Source organism: Saccharomyces paradoxus, chromosome XVI (assembly GCF_002079055.1).
Source record: "Saccharomyces paradoxus chromosome XVI, complete sequence".
In the NCBI taxonomy this organism is placed as follows: domain Eukaryota; kingdom Fungi; phylum Ascomycota; class Saccharomycetes; order Saccharomycetales; family Saccharomycetaceae; genus Saccharomyces; species Saccharomyces paradoxus.
Genome location: NC_047502.1, coordinates 764,429 through 782,777, shown reverse-complemented (window position 1 = coordinate 782,777; position 18,349 = coordinate 764,429). Strand labels below are relative to the sequence as shown.

General features: G+C 38.8%; 12 protein-coding genes across 12 annotated transcripts; 3 read left to right on the top strand and 9 right to left on the bottom strand.

The window, feature by feature from the left end:
• Positions 1-171: 171 nt before the first annotated feature.
• On the bottom strand, positions 172-1,893 carry RRP9 (ribosomal RNA-processing protein RRP9; the record flags this gene model as incomplete). The annotated part of the gene is made up of 1 exon (XM_033913988.1): positions 172-1,893. The coding sequence occupies one exon, from the start codon at positions 1,891-1,893 to the stop codon at positions 172-174; it is 1,722 nt and encodes a 573-aa protein (XP_033769879.1).
• A 314-nt stretch (positions 1,894-2,207) lies between these two features.
• On the bottom strand, positions 2,208-4,988 carry CTF4 (chromatin-binding protein CTF4; the record flags this gene model as incomplete). The annotated part of the gene is made up of 1 exon (XM_033913987.1): positions 2,208-4,988. One exon carries the CDS (start codon positions 4,986-4,988, stop codon positions 2,208-2,210), a length of 2,781 nt encoding a protein of 926 aa, XP_033769878.1.
• A 376-nt stretch (positions 4,989-5,364) lies between these two features.
• On the bottom strand, positions 5,365-6,171 carry MSS18 (Mss18p; the record flags this gene model as incomplete). The annotated part of the gene is made up of 1 exon (XM_033913986.1): positions 5,365-6,171. One exon carries the CDS (start codon positions 6,169-6,171, stop codon positions 5,365-5,367), a length of 807 nt encoding a protein of 268 aa, XP_033769877.1.
• A 333-nt stretch (positions 6,172-6,504) lies between these two features.
• Positions 6,505-6,657, bottom strand: TOM5 (Tom5p; the record flags this gene model as incomplete). Its single annotated transcript, XM_033913985.1, has 1 exon — positions 6,505-6,657. The coding sequence occupies one exon, from the start codon at positions 6,655-6,657 to the stop codon at positions 6,505-6,507; it is 153 nt and encodes a 50-aa protein (XP_033769876.1).
• Positions 6,658-7,005: 348 nt separating this feature from the next.
• Positions 7,006-8,238, top strand: SPN1 (transcription factor SPN1; the record flags this gene model as incomplete). The annotated part of the gene is made up of 1 exon (XM_033913984.1): positions 7,006-8,238. The coding sequence occupies one exon, from the start codon at positions 7,006-7,008 to the stop codon at positions 8,236-8,238; it is 1,233 nt and encodes a 410-aa protein (XP_033769875.1).
• Positions 8,239-8,447: 209 nt separating this feature from the next.
• Positions 8,448-9,259, bottom strand: RPS23B (40S ribosomal protein uS12; the record flags this gene model as incomplete). Its single annotated transcript, XM_033913983.1, has 2 exons — positions 8,448-8,820; positions 9,195-9,259. 2 exons carry the CDS (start codon positions 9,257-9,259, stop codon positions 8,448-8,450), a joined length of 438 nt encoding a protein of 145 aa, XP_033769874.1.
• Positions 9,260-9,725: 466 nt separating this feature from the next.
• NAT3 (peptide alpha-N-acetyltransferase complex B subunit NAT3) lies at positions 9,726-10,313 on the top strand (the record flags this gene model as incomplete). The annotated part of the gene is made up of 1 exon (XM_033913982.1): positions 9,726-10,313. One exon carries the CDS (start codon positions 9,726-9,728, stop codon positions 10,311-10,313), a length of 588 nt encoding a protein of 195 aa, XP_033769873.1.
• A 172-nt stretch (positions 10,314-10,485) lies between these two features.
• On the bottom strand, positions 10,486-11,523 carry SCD6 (Scd6p; the record flags this gene model as incomplete). Its single annotated transcript, XM_033913981.1, has 1 exon — positions 10,486-11,523. The coding sequence occupies one exon, from the start codon at positions 11,521-11,523 to the stop codon at positions 10,486-10,488; it is 1,038 nt and encodes a 345-aa protein (XP_033769872.1).
• A 485-nt stretch (positions 11,524-12,008) lies between these two features.
• On the top strand, positions 12,009-12,995 carry ANT1 (Ant1p; the record flags this gene model as incomplete). Its single annotated transcript, XM_033913980.1, has 1 exon — positions 12,009-12,995. One exon carries the CDS (start codon positions 12,009-12,011, stop codon positions 12,993-12,995), a length of 987 nt encoding a protein of 328 aa, XP_033769871.1.
• Positions 12,996-13,091: 96 nt separating this feature from the next.
• SPAR_P03730 (pyridoxine 4-dehydrogenase) lies at positions 13,092-14,129 on the bottom strand (the record flags this gene model as incomplete). Its single annotated transcript, XM_033913979.1, has 1 exon — positions 13,092-14,129. The coding sequence occupies one exon, from the start codon at positions 14,127-14,129 to the stop codon at positions 13,092-13,094; it is 1,038 nt and encodes a 345-aa protein (XP_033769870.1).
• Positions 14,130-14,905: 776 nt separating this feature from the next.
• YLH47 (Ylh47p) lies at positions 14,906-16,270 on the bottom strand (the record flags this gene model as incomplete). The annotated part of the gene is made up of 1 exon (XM_033913978.1): positions 14,906-16,270. One exon carries the CDS (start codon positions 16,268-16,270, stop codon positions 14,906-14,908), a length of 1,365 nt encoding a protein of 454 aa, XP_033769869.1.
• Positions 16,271-16,805: 535 nt separating this feature from the next.
• Positions 16,806-18,134, bottom strand: CTR1 (high-affinity Cu transporter CTR1; the record flags this gene model as incomplete). The annotated part of the gene is made up of 1 exon (XM_033913977.1): positions 16,806-18,134. The coding sequence occupies one exon, from the start codon at positions 18,132-18,134 to the stop codon at positions 16,806-16,808; it is 1,329 nt and encodes a 442-aa protein (XP_033769868.1).
• Between the last annotated feature and the right edge of the window lie 215 nt (positions 18,135-18,349).

The window sequence follows — 18,349 nt, the reverse complement described above, 5'->3', positions numbered from 1 at the left end:
ACTGAAATACGTCTACTACTTTTCTTTTTCTTAGATATTCTACAAAAGATACATTTCATTTCTATATGCTTGTTTCTATATACTCGATACCTTCATAATTGGAAGCTGGTGCCACCTTGTGTCCTCTAAGAGAATGGAAAGGGAATGGAAACTTGCGACAATATCAACAATCTAAAAGCCTGTTTGATCAATGACGGCTGAATATATACCATTCCTGGCACCTGGAACATTCGCAATCCATCTACCAAGTCTGTGTTCTTTAGCTACGCTGGCCAAAATACGGAACTTCTCTTTACCGTGTTTACCACTTTCTACAGCTTGAATCTTGGTGACAACACCTTTAGCGCCAAATAATTCACCTAGTAGTTCAAACGATCTGAGATTATCACCAATTTTCCAAACTTTTAGCGATCCACTCCATGATCCTGATATGAATACATTCGAATACGGAATAGCGTAAAGAGATGTGATCCAAAATGGCTGTAATAAATTCTTACCCTGCAACTGTCTTTTCCTTAATTCTTCATCGGTCTCCCCCGAAATGTCATTTAAAGAGGGTTCAGGTAAAATACCATGGGCAATTCTTTCGGTAAAGATAGGTTTTTTCTTCGCCAGAGACCATAAACATATATTACCGTTGTCGGAGCCTGTTATAAAATGAGAATCATCCACCATACTCACAACGTCAATACTACCTTCACAGAAAAACAAAGGCGCTTCTGATTCATCGGGATACTCGACTTCCCCATTTTCTCTCTCCTTAGCGTTTTCTTTCATCCATCTCTTCAGTAATTTTTGAGGTTCATCACCACCTCTAAATGTTAATCTGGTCTCATCTGGAATCTTCCAAAGCATAGCTGTTCTATCACGGGCGCCAACGGTAACACACCTTTCCATCGCCAAAGTGGATATGTCTTCTACTATATCATGATGCCCATAAAGAATCTCTAATTGGGAAAATTGATTTATTGAATATGTTCTTATCTTGAAATCTGCGCAGGATGCATATAACTGATCAGAATTTTTTCTGAAAGCCAATGATAAAACTTCTCCTCGGCGGTCCTTTGTTGGAATAACCTTAACGGGTGACAAAGATTCTGTACTCCAAACAATCAACTTCCTATCCTTTCCACCTGTGACAACATATTTCCCATCTGGCGAAGCTGCTACAGTCAAAATTTCGTCATAATGACCTTCTGTGGTATTCTCATATTCGTGCTTGCTCGTAGGTATATATTTTGCTCCGCCTTTAGCGTATTTTAGCTTCTTTGGTCTTTGACTAAAGTTGGTGATGTCATATTTTGTAAGTTGTAAGTCTTTGCTAACTGTATAAGCAAACAACCTACCTTTGTTCTTATCGCCATTAGATGATTCCTCAAAAGTATATTTGCTTAAAACTGGTTGGAAACAACTAATGCAAGTAAGATTATTTTCCCCCACCCTGGTAAAGCTCTTTTTGGCTTCAGATATTAGAAGTTTATCAGCAAAATATCTGAAGACCCGGCCTTGCTGTTCAGCGACGTCTTCTTTCAACCTAGATGCAATGATATCCTTATCTAAATCACCAGCGTCAAAGTTATTGTATTCATCGATCGTTCTTTCCTTAAGATGCTTTGAGTCTTTTTCTTCAGTACTTCTATCGTCAGTTAAAATGTCATTAGCTTCGCTTTTCAGATTCTCTAGATATTGTTTTGCTAGCCTTCTTCTTTTATCGGCTGGATTTTCTCCCTCGAATTCTTCTTCAGATTCCAATGCATCTTCTTCATCGGCAACTTCTGATTGTTCATCTTCATTCGAGGATGGATCTGTAATTTCTTCGTCTGCTGTGGGTCTTGACCGATCGACTTCTTCTCTGGATCTCTTCCTCTTTTTCTGTTGGGTAACATCTGACATTTTCTTGTCTTTATATTATTTTGGAACGCTAAAGAAAAGATAGGGAACTTTGAATTGATGCTTATTCGAATATTTGCCGCACAGGACCTGGTGTTACACTGTTTAAGTGATGCTCATCTATAAAATGTCATCACTATTTTTTTTTTCATATTTTTTCACTTTTTCCTTTCGCGAAAATTCTCAAAGATGTCGCTCCCAACTCAGATCATGTTCAACGTATTTCTTTATTATTGTCGCATTCGAACAAATAAACCATATTGATGCACAACCGTGGTTTGAACCGTGGTTTGTTTTTTATATATGTATTTTACATGCTATTTCAATTGCTGTTCATATCTGGCTTCTCTTATATCATTAATTCTTTTAACAAGAGAGGACAGTTCAGCTCTTTCTGATATCTTAACGGCAGCATTAAGTGCTCTATCTTGTTTCAATTCATGAGCAAGCGAAAGAGCCTTTTCAACATTCTGATCTGAGCATGCAGATGCAAACAAACGTAACAGAGCCTTATCGTATGCTCCGTTCAGTGCTGCCAACACCTCATTTTCGTTTCCGTACATTTCACCATCATTTTCCAGCGTATCTGTCAGCAATTCTGATAAAACTTTGCTACGCAGATACTCTTCTTCCGCTGCCATTGAAATAGGAACTTGTATTTCTTTATCGTCTTCCCCTTCATCCTCTTCGATATCAACTCCAAGTTCGTTCTTTTTATTTGATATGGCTTTCATTTCCTCTAGTAGTTTACTTTTAACAAAAACTGGCATTCTAATCTCCATTTCAGATGGCAACGGAAGGGGAAATTCGGGCCATATATGCTTTCCCTTGACTAGGATACAGCTCAACGTGTCGTATGTCAAAGCGAGGGGCCAAACATGTATATCGGTCGTTTCCTTCCCTCCTGACATCTTCCATATTTCCATATTGCTATCAAGAATAGGAAGCCATCTGCTTTCTTCAGGTGATCTCCACTTTGATAACAATAGAAGTGTGTTGTCAGACCCAAAAATGCAAGGATCACCATAGCTTGAAAAGAACAGACTTTTTATGCCCATCGGATTAAAATTGTAGTAGTCAAAATTAGCTTCTTTTTTCATATCGGAATTAATGTTAGGTAAGCTAATTGGAAGTGGATGCTCTCTTTTATAGTACCTTTTGTTAGAAGGGCCCAGTTCAAATAAAGAATATGAAATACCGTGAAACTGGGAATAATGTACTGAAAAAACTCTATAATTCTGAGCAGTAAGTGCTACAATTGGGGATGTCTTTTCAACAGTAAACGGAACCCCGAATTGATTGAAACTTCTAAAATAGCCTAGAGAGGAACCAACAATAACGCAAACCGGGGTAGCTGCCACACTAGTTATTCTCTCACCAGTTTGTAAAGGAATAATTTTGGTCCAATTTGAATGTATGCTATCGTGTGGCCTGTATTGTATCTGCCCAGTCTTGGATTGACCAAATAAAGTGCCTTTTTCATTTAGGAAACATAAGTCGTAGCCAAACAAGTCCTCAAAGTGGTATTCTCGGAAACGACCAACGTCGAAGAAGGAGACCGTTATGCTGTATTGCTCACTATTCTTGACAGTAGATACATAGCCCACCTCGTTCATTGTCAAGTAACGTCTGTCGGTAAAGCCAAAGGGTGTTCCCGCTGGAGAAAACGGCATATAACGAAATTTTGCTGTGTTTGCCGAACTGATTGGAAACGAACGAGTGTTGTGTGTTCTGGGGTAAGAATGTTCATTATGTGGTTTCTTGCCGCTAATATAACCGGCGCCATCATCGTCATCAATAAAGTCTTCTTCATCTTCAAAATTGTATTTTCTCTTTTCATTTGATGCACTAGGACCATCGTGTGTTTGGGTGAACACATCTTCTGCATTTGCTTCTTGGGTGATATCTGAAAACAGCTTGTCGCTTTTATCTATATCACCATTTCCTTCTAAGTTTTCCAAGTCAGAATCAGAGTCCACAAAAAGCCCCTGTTTAGTTGAAGATTCGGCAATAGATTGGTCAGGTATATTGGATACGAAGGACTCTGCTAAATTTTGGACGATGGTTATGCTACCAGACCAGGTGCCTAAAACAAGATCTAGTGTCTTTGAGTCTGTTTGAATTTTCCAGGTAAAATTAGTAATCTTTCGTTTAAATTCCTTTGCGTAGTGAATTTCGGAAGTTTCCCAATTCCATACAGTTAGTTTATTATTTAAGTCCACTGCCGCAATATAAGTTCCGCGTAACGGGTCAAATTGCAAGTCGATAAAATGAGTCTTTGAAGAGTGATTTGTCGACAATGTCTTTTGCAAAGAATACCCCTTTATGGAGAATATTTTCACCGTATCATCAGAACATGGTAACGCAAAATGCAGACCCTTTGGATGCCAAGCCACTCTCGTGCAAATTCTATTAGCAACACAGAATTCCGGATCAGTGACATTGTTCTCATCGGAATCAACTGCCCCCTCCAGGTCATTATCACCGTCTTTATCAATATCATCCATCATATTCGAGAGTATCTTATCTCTGTGTGTATCATCGTATGAATTGGCCACTATGTAATCATTTAACTCATAAACTTTATTTGGAATAGTGGATGTTAGGGAAAAAATTTGAACTTTACCATTTATCATTGAAACTGCTAGAATATTCATTTGTGAATTGTAAGAAATTTGAGAAATTTGTTCATCGATTTTAATAGCATGCTTTTTGTGCGTATCGTCGTCCAGTTCTAAAAGGATTAATTCTAAATCGTCTCCTCCGAATACGGCCATTTTACCTGAATGGATTACACAGCAGTCACGTAGGGGTAAAGCAAACCTGGCCAATAGTTCTTCTTGACTAGAATCGATGTTGTACTTTAAAGCATCACCTTGCATTGTAGTCATCAGAAAATAAGAGCTCGAGTAGCATCTGACAGAGGATACCAATTTGGAAGAATCTAGAGTCTCTGGCTCTTCTTCTGGGTTATTTGTCTTCAGGATCTTGGTTAGGCCATTTTTATTGGCTACACACAAAGTATTGTTATCTGGTGCGAGAGAGACCAATGTTTTCCCACCAAAGTCAAAAACCAGCTTGTCGATAACCGAAACCATACTAGTGTTGGCTGATATACTTGCGTCACTTCTTGCCCTTCTCAATTATATTTTTCAAGCTGTTTTACAATAATCGATCTATACATTTCATATGTTGAAATATTCACGAAATTTTATTACGCGTCGCGTCGAGTAGTTGACATTAATCATTAATGGAAATCGATAAATCCTAATATAATAGATGTATTATCTAGGTGAGATTGTTTTATTTATTAAGTATGCTATGAGCACCCCTAATGGATGTCACAATATGTTTTGAAGTAAGTTTATGAAATAATTTTGAGACATTATGAAGATATATACAAAATATAGGTAAACCTTGAACTTGTAATGCTACACTCAAGTTCGACATAGGCAGTACATGGAGAGGATTAATTTATCTTTTGTCGTACTTGTTTGGAAATCCTTTGAAACCATATAATAATATATCCAGGTTTTCAGCAGACTTCTCCCTAATTTCCATCATTGTTGTTTCGGTGTCCTCTAGGCCATTTAACCAAAGTTTCATACTTAGCGGTAGAGAATAATACGAATAGTACACCGAAGGTTCGAAGTGAATTATATTTGGCCCGTATTGACCATCTCTTATCCCGACTGACGTTTGAGAATGTTCGTCAACCAAAACAGCCTCACTTCTTAGGTGCTGTTCTTCCTGTAGTGTGAAGAACTCTTCACTAGATATGTCCACATCTTTGTCTTCTGTAGTGCTAACATAACGTATTGGCCTCCTGGAAAACAATAGGTTACTGTTCAGTTGGAGCTGAAAGAAGGGCGAATCATTCGCTTCAATGCCCCCATTCCATCTATTTAGCAGACTTGAGTATTTCTGTTCCAAGTCACCACTTTTCCCCTCGTTCGTTCGGACGCCAGTAGTCATAGTTACTGCGGATTCCTCATCCTTCGTATTCATTACGAGCGCTCTTAAACTGAATAAAACCGTAGCCAGTTTATGAATATCAGATGAAGCTAATATCAAGTCTAATTTTGGTCTTGTTCTCTGAAATGTGCCATTGTTCACTGCAAACGTTGGCCTTGCGTACTTAATGTCGGAGAATCTGCTCAATTCGCTAGTTATTCGGTGGCTCCAATATAGTTCCTTGGGTGGATACAATGTTTGGTAAAATAATTTCAGCTCCACAAGTATGCAGTTTTTTCGAAGGAAGTTAAGTTCAGGTAAACCCATGTGTGCACGATTTCCTGGTTGTACGTAATAAAGAATTATTTCGTATCTTAAAGTTCAATTAAGGTTAGCACAACATAATAATAAAAGTTGGTAAAAAAAAGCCGAAAAATCTCCCTGCACTAACATATAAAATATGCATATATACAAGCGAAGAAGAGGAGAGTTAGGCTCATTAGAGCAGTATCAATTTTTAAAAAATATTTACACGTCTTCCTCTAAACTATATAAGGTGGGGGATGCGATTTAACTGCATTCCGTCAAAAGCAAATACAAAAAGAGAAACATATTCTAGTATCATACATAAATGCAATCCTTTTTTCTTTGACTAGGTATTTATTTCCATTGCTTTTTCACCAAATGCCAGATCATTGGGGAAACCCAAAGAAACGCAGCCACGTAAGCGGCCTGTTTCAAGGTTTTCTCAGTTTGTTCTTGATGAGCTCTTTTCTCCTGTTCGGAGACTTCCTGTTGAGGTAGACCAAACATTTTATAGTATCTTGTTATGTGATGCCGATGAACGCCTTTTGTGGTAAATTGCAAATCGATAGTATTAGTGTAACGCATCTAGTAAGAAAGAGTAAACTCTCGAATTCATTTCTTGATTTTATGATGAGCGATATTCGATAAAAGGAGGGTAATAACTAGGTTTTTTTTCTCTCAGAATTCCTCTGAAGGGAAGTTTTGGAAGAGTTAACTGTCAATTTCACTGCTCAGAATCCATGTTTGAGTGCACTTGTTGAGTATTTCCAGGCTATACCAAGGAAGTTTGTTGTTCTCTGAGGTATACAGAGAGGAATTTGTAGCAATAGCAAGGAAAAAGTACTTCATTTGAGGATGAGTGCCGCCGGTCAAGAACAACCCAGAGTGATGGAAGCGACACCTGAAGAAAGGTCAACTTCCTTACAGGAGTCAACTGTTGACGCTGGAAACGAAGATATAAAACAGCATCAAATTATGGAACCTCAAGAAAATATAGAGGATGCCTCTAATGTTACAAAAGGTTCAGATAACGGAGGGAAGGACGACGAAGGTGTTATAGATGAAAATAGCGGTGTAGAGGCTGCAGAAAGGAAACGTAAGCATATAAGCACAGATTTGTCAGATGACGACCTAGAAAAGGAAGCACATAATGAGCAGAGTCCTCAGCCCATGGTAGAAAATAGGATTAGTAAAGGCAGAGATTCAAGCGCCACTCCCAGTAGTAGACAGGAGTTGGAAGAAAAACTGGACCGTATATTGAAGAAACCGAAAGTTAGAAGAACGAGGAGAGATGAGGACGATTTGGAACAGTACTTGGATGAAAAAATTCTAAGGCTCAAAGATGAAATGAATATTGCAGCACAATTGGACATCGATACCTTAAATAAGAGAATAGAAACTGGAGATACTTCACTGATTGCCATGCAAAAGGTCAAATTGTTGCCGAAAGTGGTAAGCGTACTGTCAAAGGCGAATTTGGCTGACACCATTTTAGATAATAACTTACTCCAGAGTGTCAGAATATGGTTAGAGCCCTTACCTGATGGGTCTTTGCCATCTTTTGAAATTCAAAAATCGCTCTTCGCAGCTTTGAATGATCTACCAGTGAAAACCGAACATCTAAAGGAAAGTGGTTTAGGAAGAGTGGTTATTTTTTATACAAAGTCCAAACGTGTCGAAGCTCAACTAGCTAGGTTGGCTGAAAAATTAATTGCGGAATGGACAAGACCTATTATCGGTGCTTCCGATAACTACAGAGACAAGAGAATAATGCAACTGGAGTTTGATTCTGAAAAACTGAGGAAGAAATCCGTTATGGATTCTGCCAAAAATAGGAAAAAGAAATCCAAGTCAGGAGAAGATCCTACCTCTCGCGGTTCTTCGGTACAAACCTTGTACGAACAAGCTGCCGCAAGGAGAAACAGAGCTGCTGCACCAGCACAAACCACTACTGATTACAAGTATGCCCCTGTGAGTAATCTTAGCGCAGTACCTACAAACGCAAGAGCCGTTGGTGTTGGTTCCACTTTGAACAACAGTGAGATGTACAAGAGATTAACCTCAAGGTTAAGTAAGAAGCATAAATAAAGAACAAAACAAGTAATTGCGTAATGCTTTCAGATATGTATCATATATGTGTGCTTTTATTTAAGAAATTCGATATGACACTCGGTGTTTTACGAAAGAACTATTAAATAAACTTGATGTTTGATGATTTTGAAGAATTATTTAGTCTCTTAAACATATACATACACAATAGAATTTTTTCGAATTATGAAATCGTAATATAACTCTGCTTAAGATCTTGGCTTTTCCTTCTTTTCCTTCCACAAAGCCAACAAGGAGACACCAGAGACCTTAACGACCTTGAATCTAACACCTGGAATATCACCCTTAGCCTTACCCTTTCTACCGAAACCGGCTAGCAAGACTTCGTCATTTTCGTCGACAAAGTTCAAACAACCATCGTTTGGAACGAAAGCAGTAACCTTCTTACCGTTCTTAATTAATTGAACTCTAACACACTTTCTGATAGCAGAGTTAGGTTGCTTGGATTCAATACCCAACTTTTCTAAGACGATACCCTTGGCGTGAGAAGAACCACCGAATGGAGAAGATTTGAAGGCAGTACCCAATAATCTCTTCTTATAGTTGTTTTCGGCCCAACGGCTAGTTTAAATGACTAACTTTTGACAAAACATAGTTTCATCAAAAAAATTAATAAATTGTTAGTAAACGTGGTTCTCATATCGTAGATTTATAATCTGAGAAGGTAGGAGTGCATTGCAGTTTTTCAGTCTCATCTCTTGTGGCCTTCCTTAATCTAAGTTCCCAGAATTTTCTCTGGGGTTGCAAGATGGCATTCCTCCATAAAAGTGATGACCATCAAAAATGGATTGGCTTTGTCCTAACTCTTTATGATGTAATTTACCTTCTCTACTTTTTGGGCATCCGACTCATTTTATGGTGGTAACGGCTGATTCCTCCTCCTTTTAGTTATGAAAATCTTCAATCGCAGTGGAATCTTCTATAATTGTACATACTTGTTTCTTCTGTGGACACGCAACTTTCTAGCGGAGTTCAAACCTCTTGGCTTACCTTTACCCATCTTTTCTTGTAGTTTGTTGTTCTTACCTGCTTCTAGAATTTACAATATTAAACATGTAAAGCTTCTTAATACTGCCACCACTAATAGTATCTCTATCTTGAAAATTGCGAAAGCGTAGAGACAAGGAACTACTACGAACACAGTCATTCCAACGCAACACTGCTTAGCAGAATCTCGGCTGCACAGAAGGAGCCGAGATTCGTAGAGGCCAGGCTACCAGCCTGTACGCGAACGAATACTAGTGGGCGCAAAACATGGGTAGGTTTGGGAAGGAAAAAAAATTTCTTTGTAAAGGAGGTTTCAATATGTATGGGCTTTTCGGAATGTTCGGATGTTACATCAGGCATGTCTTCTCTTTCTCAATTAGAACGCTAAAACAATATCTAACTATAATTCACAATTTGAAATTATATTAAAGATTGTAGTACATTAAGAATATTTAGGAAATAGATAAGAGGATTCAATAATGACAACAATTCAACCTTTTGAGCCCATTGATTTGTTCAAAACTAACAACGTCAACCTTGATATTTTGACAGAAAATTTCCCTTTAGAGTTTTATTTTGAATACATGATAATATGGCCAGATCTTTTCTTCAAAAGTTTAGAAATGACTGTTGATCCTGCATTCAAGCATAACATCTCTGGCTACATGATGGCAAAAACGGAAGGCAAGACCACGGAGTGGCACACCCATATAACCGCAGTGACAGTAGCTCCAAGATTCCGTCGAATATCGCTAGCTTCAAAGTTATGTAATACTTTAGAGACCATGACGGATGTCATGCCCCATGAAGTTAACTTTATCGATCTTTTCGTCAAGTGTAATAACCAACTGGCTATAAAACTTTACGAAAAACTAGGATACAGTGTCTACAGAAGGGTGGTAGGGTATTATAACTCAACTGAAGATGGGTATCCGGATACGCTGAAAAAAGTTGATGACAATAAAGATGCCTTTGATATGAGAAAGGCTATGGCTAGGGACAAGAACAGAAGTGTACGGCCCGACGGAAGAAACCATAAATGCTATCCACACGATGTAAGATTCTAATGTGTGCATTACCTCTTTTGACATTCACGACATCACAACGAATTCCTGTGCTATTCGTATGTTGCAAAACGTAATAAAAAAAGGTTTTCCAAAGACGCGGACTATAATACTATTAATTTATTTTTGTATGTACATACTGAATGATGTACTTAATTTACATAGAAACATCTTTTTAGAATTCAACATTGGAAGGTGGTTGAGAAAAATGGTTTGCTGATCTACTGTACGAGTCGTTTTGGTCCTGAAAACCCGCACCGTTATTTTGGTAGTTATTTCTGTTTTGGTAGTTTCCACGTTGGCCGCCTCTTCCTCTGTTTCCTCTATTTCCTCTAAAATTACCACGCCCACGACCGCGACCTCTAGAGTGAAACCTTGGTCTGGCTGAAGCTTGTCCGAACGTGTCAACGTTCAACATTTTTTCTTCTTGCCACCTCATATTGGTATTGGTTTCAGTGGAAGTGGAGATGGTGTCGAAAAAAGATGATTTTTTATTATAAAAGGGCTCATCAGATTCATCCTGCTTGTTGGAAGCAGATTCCAATTCTTGTTCTTTTTCCACATCATTGGAATCACCTTTAGTGAATTTTGCATTATTTGATTGGAAGTCAAAATCTTCATTCGGGATATCGACTTTGAAGTTGCGGTTAGATTGAGGAGGGCGATTAGTCGATCTATTCTTGTTTCTTTGATATTTTTGCTCGTTCTCACCATTTTTACCTCTTTCCCTACTTTGCGAGTTTACATTGGCGTCTTGTGAGAGGGATTTATCATTCATGTTAGCAGTAGCAGTTTCTGTGGAAGTTGGAGTATAAACACCATATCCAGCAACCGCAGCGGGAACATTAGATTCGGGCTTTGGAGCCTGGGATTGTGCTTGCACTTGAGCCGGAGGGGAAGATTGAGCTTGTTGAGGAGGGAATTGCGATGCCGGTGGCATCATTTGGGGAACAACAGGCTGAATGTCATTGATGTTAGCGTCTAAGATGCTTAAATCCTTGACTTCACTGCCGTTGAATTTTACCGAATTGTATACCGCAGGATTCGGATAGATCTCTTCAGGACCCCAGTTCTTGCGGCCTTCTGTACCAAAACAGCGAACCTCCTTCAAAGTTACCGTACCCTTTTCAGAGTCGATATCTTCTAACAGCCCCACATATCTGTTGTCAGTCACAGAGATTAAAGAGATAGTCTTACCGATGTACTGCGACATTGCCTTGTGTTGTTGCTCTTCGATGAATGCTTTTTCTACGATCTTCTTACTGCTCGCTCTTGTCTATTCTGACTGCCTCCATGTTACTCTTAACAATCCCGGATACTGTTTAATTTTTTACCGTGCAAGGTGATAGGAGTGTGTGTTACTGTGCCGAAACATCGTCATATATGTGTCAGCAATGGATACCTTCACAGTACACACCTTATTCACTTTCTTTGGAACATTAATTGCAGCGTCATTTGAAATAATGATATACTTGATACTTAGAAGGCGTTTACATGGTAGAAGTTGTGTCATTTTTGGAGTTCTCCTCGGATCGAGTTTTAAATCCGATTTTTGCATCTCGGTCCGAATGACTATTTCAGATAACTTTTAAATATAAGAAGAGCAAGAAAGATGTGCAGAATCTGGGAACAATATGATACTGAAAAAAACTCTGACATTTTAAAAGCTAGGTTGAGATTGTTACGAACGCATCATCAATGTTAACTCTAGAGGCTGCTTTAACTGGTGCCGTAGCTTCGGCAATGGCCAATATTGCAGTATATCCGCTGGATTTATCGAAAACAATTATTCAGTCACAAGTATCTTCTCCTTCAAGGGAACTCAGTAATAAAGATAAAGTTTTGCTCAATAAGAGGTACAAGAATGTTATAGATTGTATGATAAGCATATTTAGAGAAAAGGGGTTTTTCGGTTTATATCAAGGTGTGACAGTTACTACAGTGGCCACATTCGTCCAGAATTTTGTTTATTTCTTCTGGTACACATTTATTAGAAAGTCTTACATGAAACACAAGCTATTAGGGCCGCAGTCATTGAAAAGCCGCGGTAATTCTATCACGCCTTCTACGATTGAAGAATTGGCGCTTGGGGTAGCGGCTGCTAGTATATCCCAGCTTTTTACGAGCCCTATGGCTGTGGTGGCCACGAGACAACAAACAGTCCATTCTGCAGAGTCCGCTAAATTTACTAACGTTATCAAGGACATCTACCGTGAAAGCAATGGGGACATAACCGCTTTTTGGAAAGGTTTAAGAACAGGTTTGGCTTTGACAATAAACCCTTCCATCACATATGCCTCTTTTCAAAGGCTTAAGGAAGTTTTCTTCCATGACCATTCCAACGATGTTGGCAGTTTGTCAGCAGTTCAAAATTTCATTTTGGGTGTCCTTTCCAAGATGATTTCCACTCTAGTTACGCAACCCTTGATTGTCGCTAAAACAATGCTTCAAAGTGCCGGTTCTAGATTCACCACTTTTCAAGAAGCGCTTTTGTACTTGTACAAAAATGAAGGGTTAAAATCTCTTTGGAAGGGGGTTCTTCCTCAACTGACAAAGGGCGTTATCGTGCAAGGCCTGTTGTTTGCCTTCAGGGGAGAATTGACAAAATCTTTAAAGAAGCTAATATTCTTGTACTCTTCATTTTTCCTAAAACACAACGGACAACATAAGCTGACTTCCATTTGAGAAAATCCATCCTACTAAAATAAGGCACATTGCGTTTAGAATCTTTACATATCAAATCAAATTATATAAAAAATGAAGGATTCAATTTTTTTAATCTTACGCCATTTCGTATCTGTCGCCAACAGTGTGGAAAGTAGCCAGATGTTTGTTAATGGCATTGAACTCCTGTTCGGTAAGTTTGGTTTTTTGTTCGTCAAAGTTTTCATTAACCTTAGAAGTAGAAGAGCCACTTGGAATTGGAATAAATTTGGCGCCCTTGTATTCTGGAACTTTGTTCCAGTGTTTAATCCATCCCAAAGCCAACTGAGGAAGAGTAATAGAGTTGTTTTTAGGACGCTTGTCGACGATTTCTTCCTGCAAGAACTTAACCAAGGTCAAGTTTTTCTTCAAAGACTCATCGCTAAACCTTTTCAAGGTTTTCCTAAAGTCACCCTCTGGAATATCAGCATTGGATTTCAATTGACCTGTCAACAACCCCCTACCTAGTGGGGAGTAGCAGATGATAGTCAATCCCAATTCAGCACATGTTCTAGCAATTCCGTTCTGTAAAATGTCCGTGCTGAACAAAGAAAGTTCGACTTCAACGCAGGTCAAAAACTTTCCCCAGTCCTTGTAGATAGCTCTTATTTGTTGTTCATTAACTTCACTTAATGAGATACCACCAATGACGCCTTCGGAGATCATTTCAGCAAGGGCTTCGAAAGATTCGTAGGGATAAACCTCTCCTTTCGTGCATAAGGAAGTGTCGATTCTTGCAACTTCGAAGATGTCGATGTAGCCGCCAATAGCACTAACTGAATTCTTTACACTTTGAACCACGTCATCATGACTGCCCCTGGGAGTTAAGGTAGCATTGTCTGCACCACCTTTACAACTAATAACCACATCCTTTCTCAAATCCGGATACTTCACAAAGAAGTCGTGAACATATGACAGATTAATAAAATCGGGACCATAAAACTCACCAACGTTAAAGAAGGCTTTGTGCCCGCGTTCTCTGGATAATTCAACCACTCTGTACATGGCTTCGAAGGCCTGTGACTGAGGGACAGGTTCGGCTCTCCAGGTCAAACTCATTAAACCATAGCCGGTATCTAATTCGTGGACAACGTTTTTCAAATTGGTGACGGACATTTTATTTTTTACTTTTTTTTGTATATATTTAGAATGATTGTTAAATTTATACTTGTTTTTTTCTATGCTGCATGTAATAGAAAAAAGTGAGGAATACAAATTCAAGATAGGGAATACCTGTAATGGCGGAAAAAATTGAGTAAATTGACGACGACATATAAGCCCTTATATAAGAAATATCTATTCTACGCTTCCATAGACACCCTATCATTTAAGTAATTTGGGGGGAGAGCAACTATGATTAACTTAGTACCGCTCCTACCATGTTCGCCCTTGATTACTTCATTACCGAACAAAAACGCAGATCCCTTCTTATTCGGCCGAGGCGGATGAAGCGGCCATTCAGGCCGCCAAGTCCGTCGTGGCCGGGCTTGATCCTTCCACTAATTCGGTAAAGGACTTGGCAAATGCGCAAAGCGGATCAGTTGCGCTTTTTTTTTCTGACTCACTTCTGACGGGTAGAGAGAGTGTGGGCAATAGGAGTAGCTTACAAAATAACGTAAACATTGCCAATGCAGAGATGTAGGAATATGCGGGTACGGTCGCTTATAGTAATGTATGTGTTGATCTCTATGTGTGCGAACACCAACTTGTCAAACGGAATTTTCATATGGTAGTATATTTATTTATCTTATGTACAAAATCTATGGTAGAGTTCACTACTTTTTCCTTTTATTGCTTGAAAAAGCAGCTTTGTGCGAGGATGTATAGAAAGAATGCTGGCGAGAGTAGCGGAGAATGTGTCTTGCGGTTGAATGGACCGGTCCAAAACTGGGTTACTTCTCTTTGATGGCAGCAGTTCCTTCAATAAATTTGGTGCCTTGCGGTTTTACATCTGGAGCGGCTGCATCTATGTTCTTGTCTTGGTCGTCCAAGCTCAGCTCATCCTTAACACTCACAATGGCGTTTTCTTCTTGCTGCTCTTCTTCCTTCATGATTTCTTCTTGCTCCCTCAATTGTTTCAATTTTTGTTTAGCAGATGCTTCATCTTCTTTAACGACGTTTACTTTAACCTCATGGTACAGTTCATCAGGGATACCGATTAGGACATCACATAATGCGTCGTACAACGACTCCTTTGATTGGACATTACCGTAGTTATAGGCAGTAGCCATAATTAATAACGTGGATGGGATCTTGTCCTTAAGCCTCATGTTCAGCCACAATCTCAGATTCGAATATAACACGCTGGGTTCAACATCGACGCTTCTAATACCCCTGGAGGCACATGCTGTTTTCAGTTCAGAAAGGGAGAGTTGTTCTGCATCTTCGTAATATATAGATAGATCGTCTTTTTTTAATTCGAGCATTTTGTATCTGATACGGTAACGTAACATCACGTCCGTGCCGAATGGTTGCAAGTTCATATACTTCGCCAATGCAATTAAGTAAGGTCTTGTTACATTATCTAATACGGTATCATCTGTGAATAGTCTTGCTACTTCGATCAGCTGTTGACGAGATTCCGGTACTCCCGTAGCACGCACATGCGTGTAAAACCTGTTGAACAAAGCCTTTTGTTCCTCGGAAATATTGTTAGGCTTAAAATGGGACTTGTTATTCTTAATGATTTCAGACATTAACTTTCTTGTGTTTCTTAAATTTTCCAGCTTATTCTCGCGTTTTTTACTTGATTCATAAGTAGAAGGAAGTAAATTGGGAAATAACTTTAGTGCAAATGGAAGAAGAAGTTCCGCAAACGGGATAATGAGGAAAGCAGCAAATGGAACTAACCGGACGATATCTTGGGTGGTTCTTTTCAATTGCAAGTTTTCTCTTCTTGTCAATGGGTATCCTGCAGCACTCTTCATTAGCAATTTGGAAGAAATTTTTATCTCTAATCCCAAAAGTTTGGAACCATCCCAATAATGACGAAGGGCATTTTGCATCTTAACCTTAAATGGTAATTTTTCCTTCTCTTTTACTGGAGAGACCTTAGTCGTGCTTTCCTGGCTGCCGTTTGTCGTCTTTAGCTCTTTTTTTGAGTTTTCAGACGCTGAAGAGTTACAACGGCTGAATTTTGGATTCAGCAACGGTATTACTCTCGATCTCATTATCATAGAACGAGAAGAAATTAGAGCAATTCCAGGTGCCGGATGAGGAATTACTCTCTTGATTGGCAAAGACCTATATCTGAGCATTGTCTTATTATTTTCTCTAGGAAATTCTCTGTAAGCAAATCTAAATAATCACTGGCAAAATAAATTCGCTTTTACAAGTGTTACCTATACAGTTATCTTGTTATATTTCGAAATTGCCACTTTGTCAAATAGATGAGATTGACACGATTTGAATAGTAACTCTCAAAAGTAAAAAGTGGAAAATGTTCGCGCGGAAGCAATTCTGTCCAACGAGAAAAAAGGAACGTGGGAGACACCGGAAACGCAATAAGGCAAGTAAATAACATTTTTTTACCACTCAAGTCTTTCTCACTGTGCAAGCTGAAATATAATAAAGGAATTTTGAATTAAAATTACTTAGACGTTCAACTATATACAAGTCTGTTATTTATAGGAAGGTCATTATATCTATTTTTCTTTCCTTTTTCATAAGTGCGTTGGGAATATCTATTTTCAAGAAGATTTCTTGAGTTTCTGAGGAATAAATGATATTCATATTTTGATGTATAGGGACATTGAAAGTGGAAAATAAAAGCAGACGAACCTCGTTTAGTTATTAGTTATGGGTGAATTTTTCGGCTGGAAGCAAGTTTTGGTCCATATTTCCGGACTGTTCCTGCAACTTGGAGCTCTCAAGAATGTCACGCTCTATGTTTGCCTGATTTTTTCCTGATACTGTAGCACAATTACATCCCTCTTCTTGTGTAGGTGTTTTCTTTTGATTATTGCCAGAAATCGCAACTTTAGATTCGTTATTTTTTTCTAGGCGAGTGCTTTGATCACTAGTAGAAGTAGTGTCAGCAACAGCAATTGGATCAGGGGTGGGTTCGGGATGTCTGCCACATTGGCAGTTGCCGAAGCCAGGACAGTTCTTCGTTTTTTGAATTTCCCGTTGGATGTCCCACCTCTTCAACATGGCTATTTTACATCTATTAAAGAAGACTTCTGATAAAGCTAAACCAGTAATCACAGCAAAAACATAGGTCAAAACAAAAGACATGGTAGCAAGCATCAACATATAAATGATCATCGTAGAGGTAAATACTAAGAACGCTCTTATAATGTCGTGAAAGAGATCCACTAAAGATGGAACGAATATATCACTCAATAAATTTGGTAGCTTAGGCAAACCTTGAATTTCAAAATTGTTCTCTGTGTCATAACGTTTTACTTCGTCTTTGGCGTTCGCTGAAGGCAAAGTGCAATACTTATTTTTTTTGTCCCATTTCTTAAACCAGTGAACTTCAAGGCACCAACTAACGAAAAGTAATAGCTTGTAGACGAAAGCAGCCACGACGAACAATAAGAAAATACCAAAGGCCTTACCACTATTGTTTGCATGCAAATGGTGAAACAAAACCGGATAGTTTTTATACGTAGGAGTCAGGTAATAGTTCATCCCCATATTCATGTCCATATCCATTCCTGAAGAACTGCTATTATCTGACGATGACGTACCTGACATACCTGACATACCTGACATATCTGACATACTTGACATGCTAGAATCAGAAGTTGCCTGCACACTGGCCGAACTCGTTGATGTACTTCCCATCGACATACCTGACATCGAACTGCTTCCCATCGACATGCCTGACATCGAACTGCTTCCCATTGACATGCCTGACATTGATGCCATAGTTGATGCTATCGTTTTGCTGACACTAGACATTGCGTCCATGCTCATCGATGACATACTCGATGCTATTGTCTTGCTGGCACTAGACATCGCATCCATGCTCATCGATGCCATGCTGGATGCTATTGTCTTGCTAGCACTGGACATCGCGTCCATGCTCATTGATGCCATACTCGATGCTACTGTTTTGGATGTACTAGACATGCCGTCCATATTCATACTACTAGCCATAGACATACCATCCATTTGAGCGTCAAATATAATTTTTTTTTTCTTTTTTTTGCTTGATTCTTCCAACGAATATAATTTGAACCGCCGCCGAAATATTACTTTGTTTGCTTAAATTTATGCTCAAGGGCCTTGTTATGCGAATAAGGATATAGAGCAGTAGTTTAGATTTAAGAGCACACTATCTAATTATTTTATTTATCTAAGCAGTGGTTCAAAAGAGGAATAGAGCA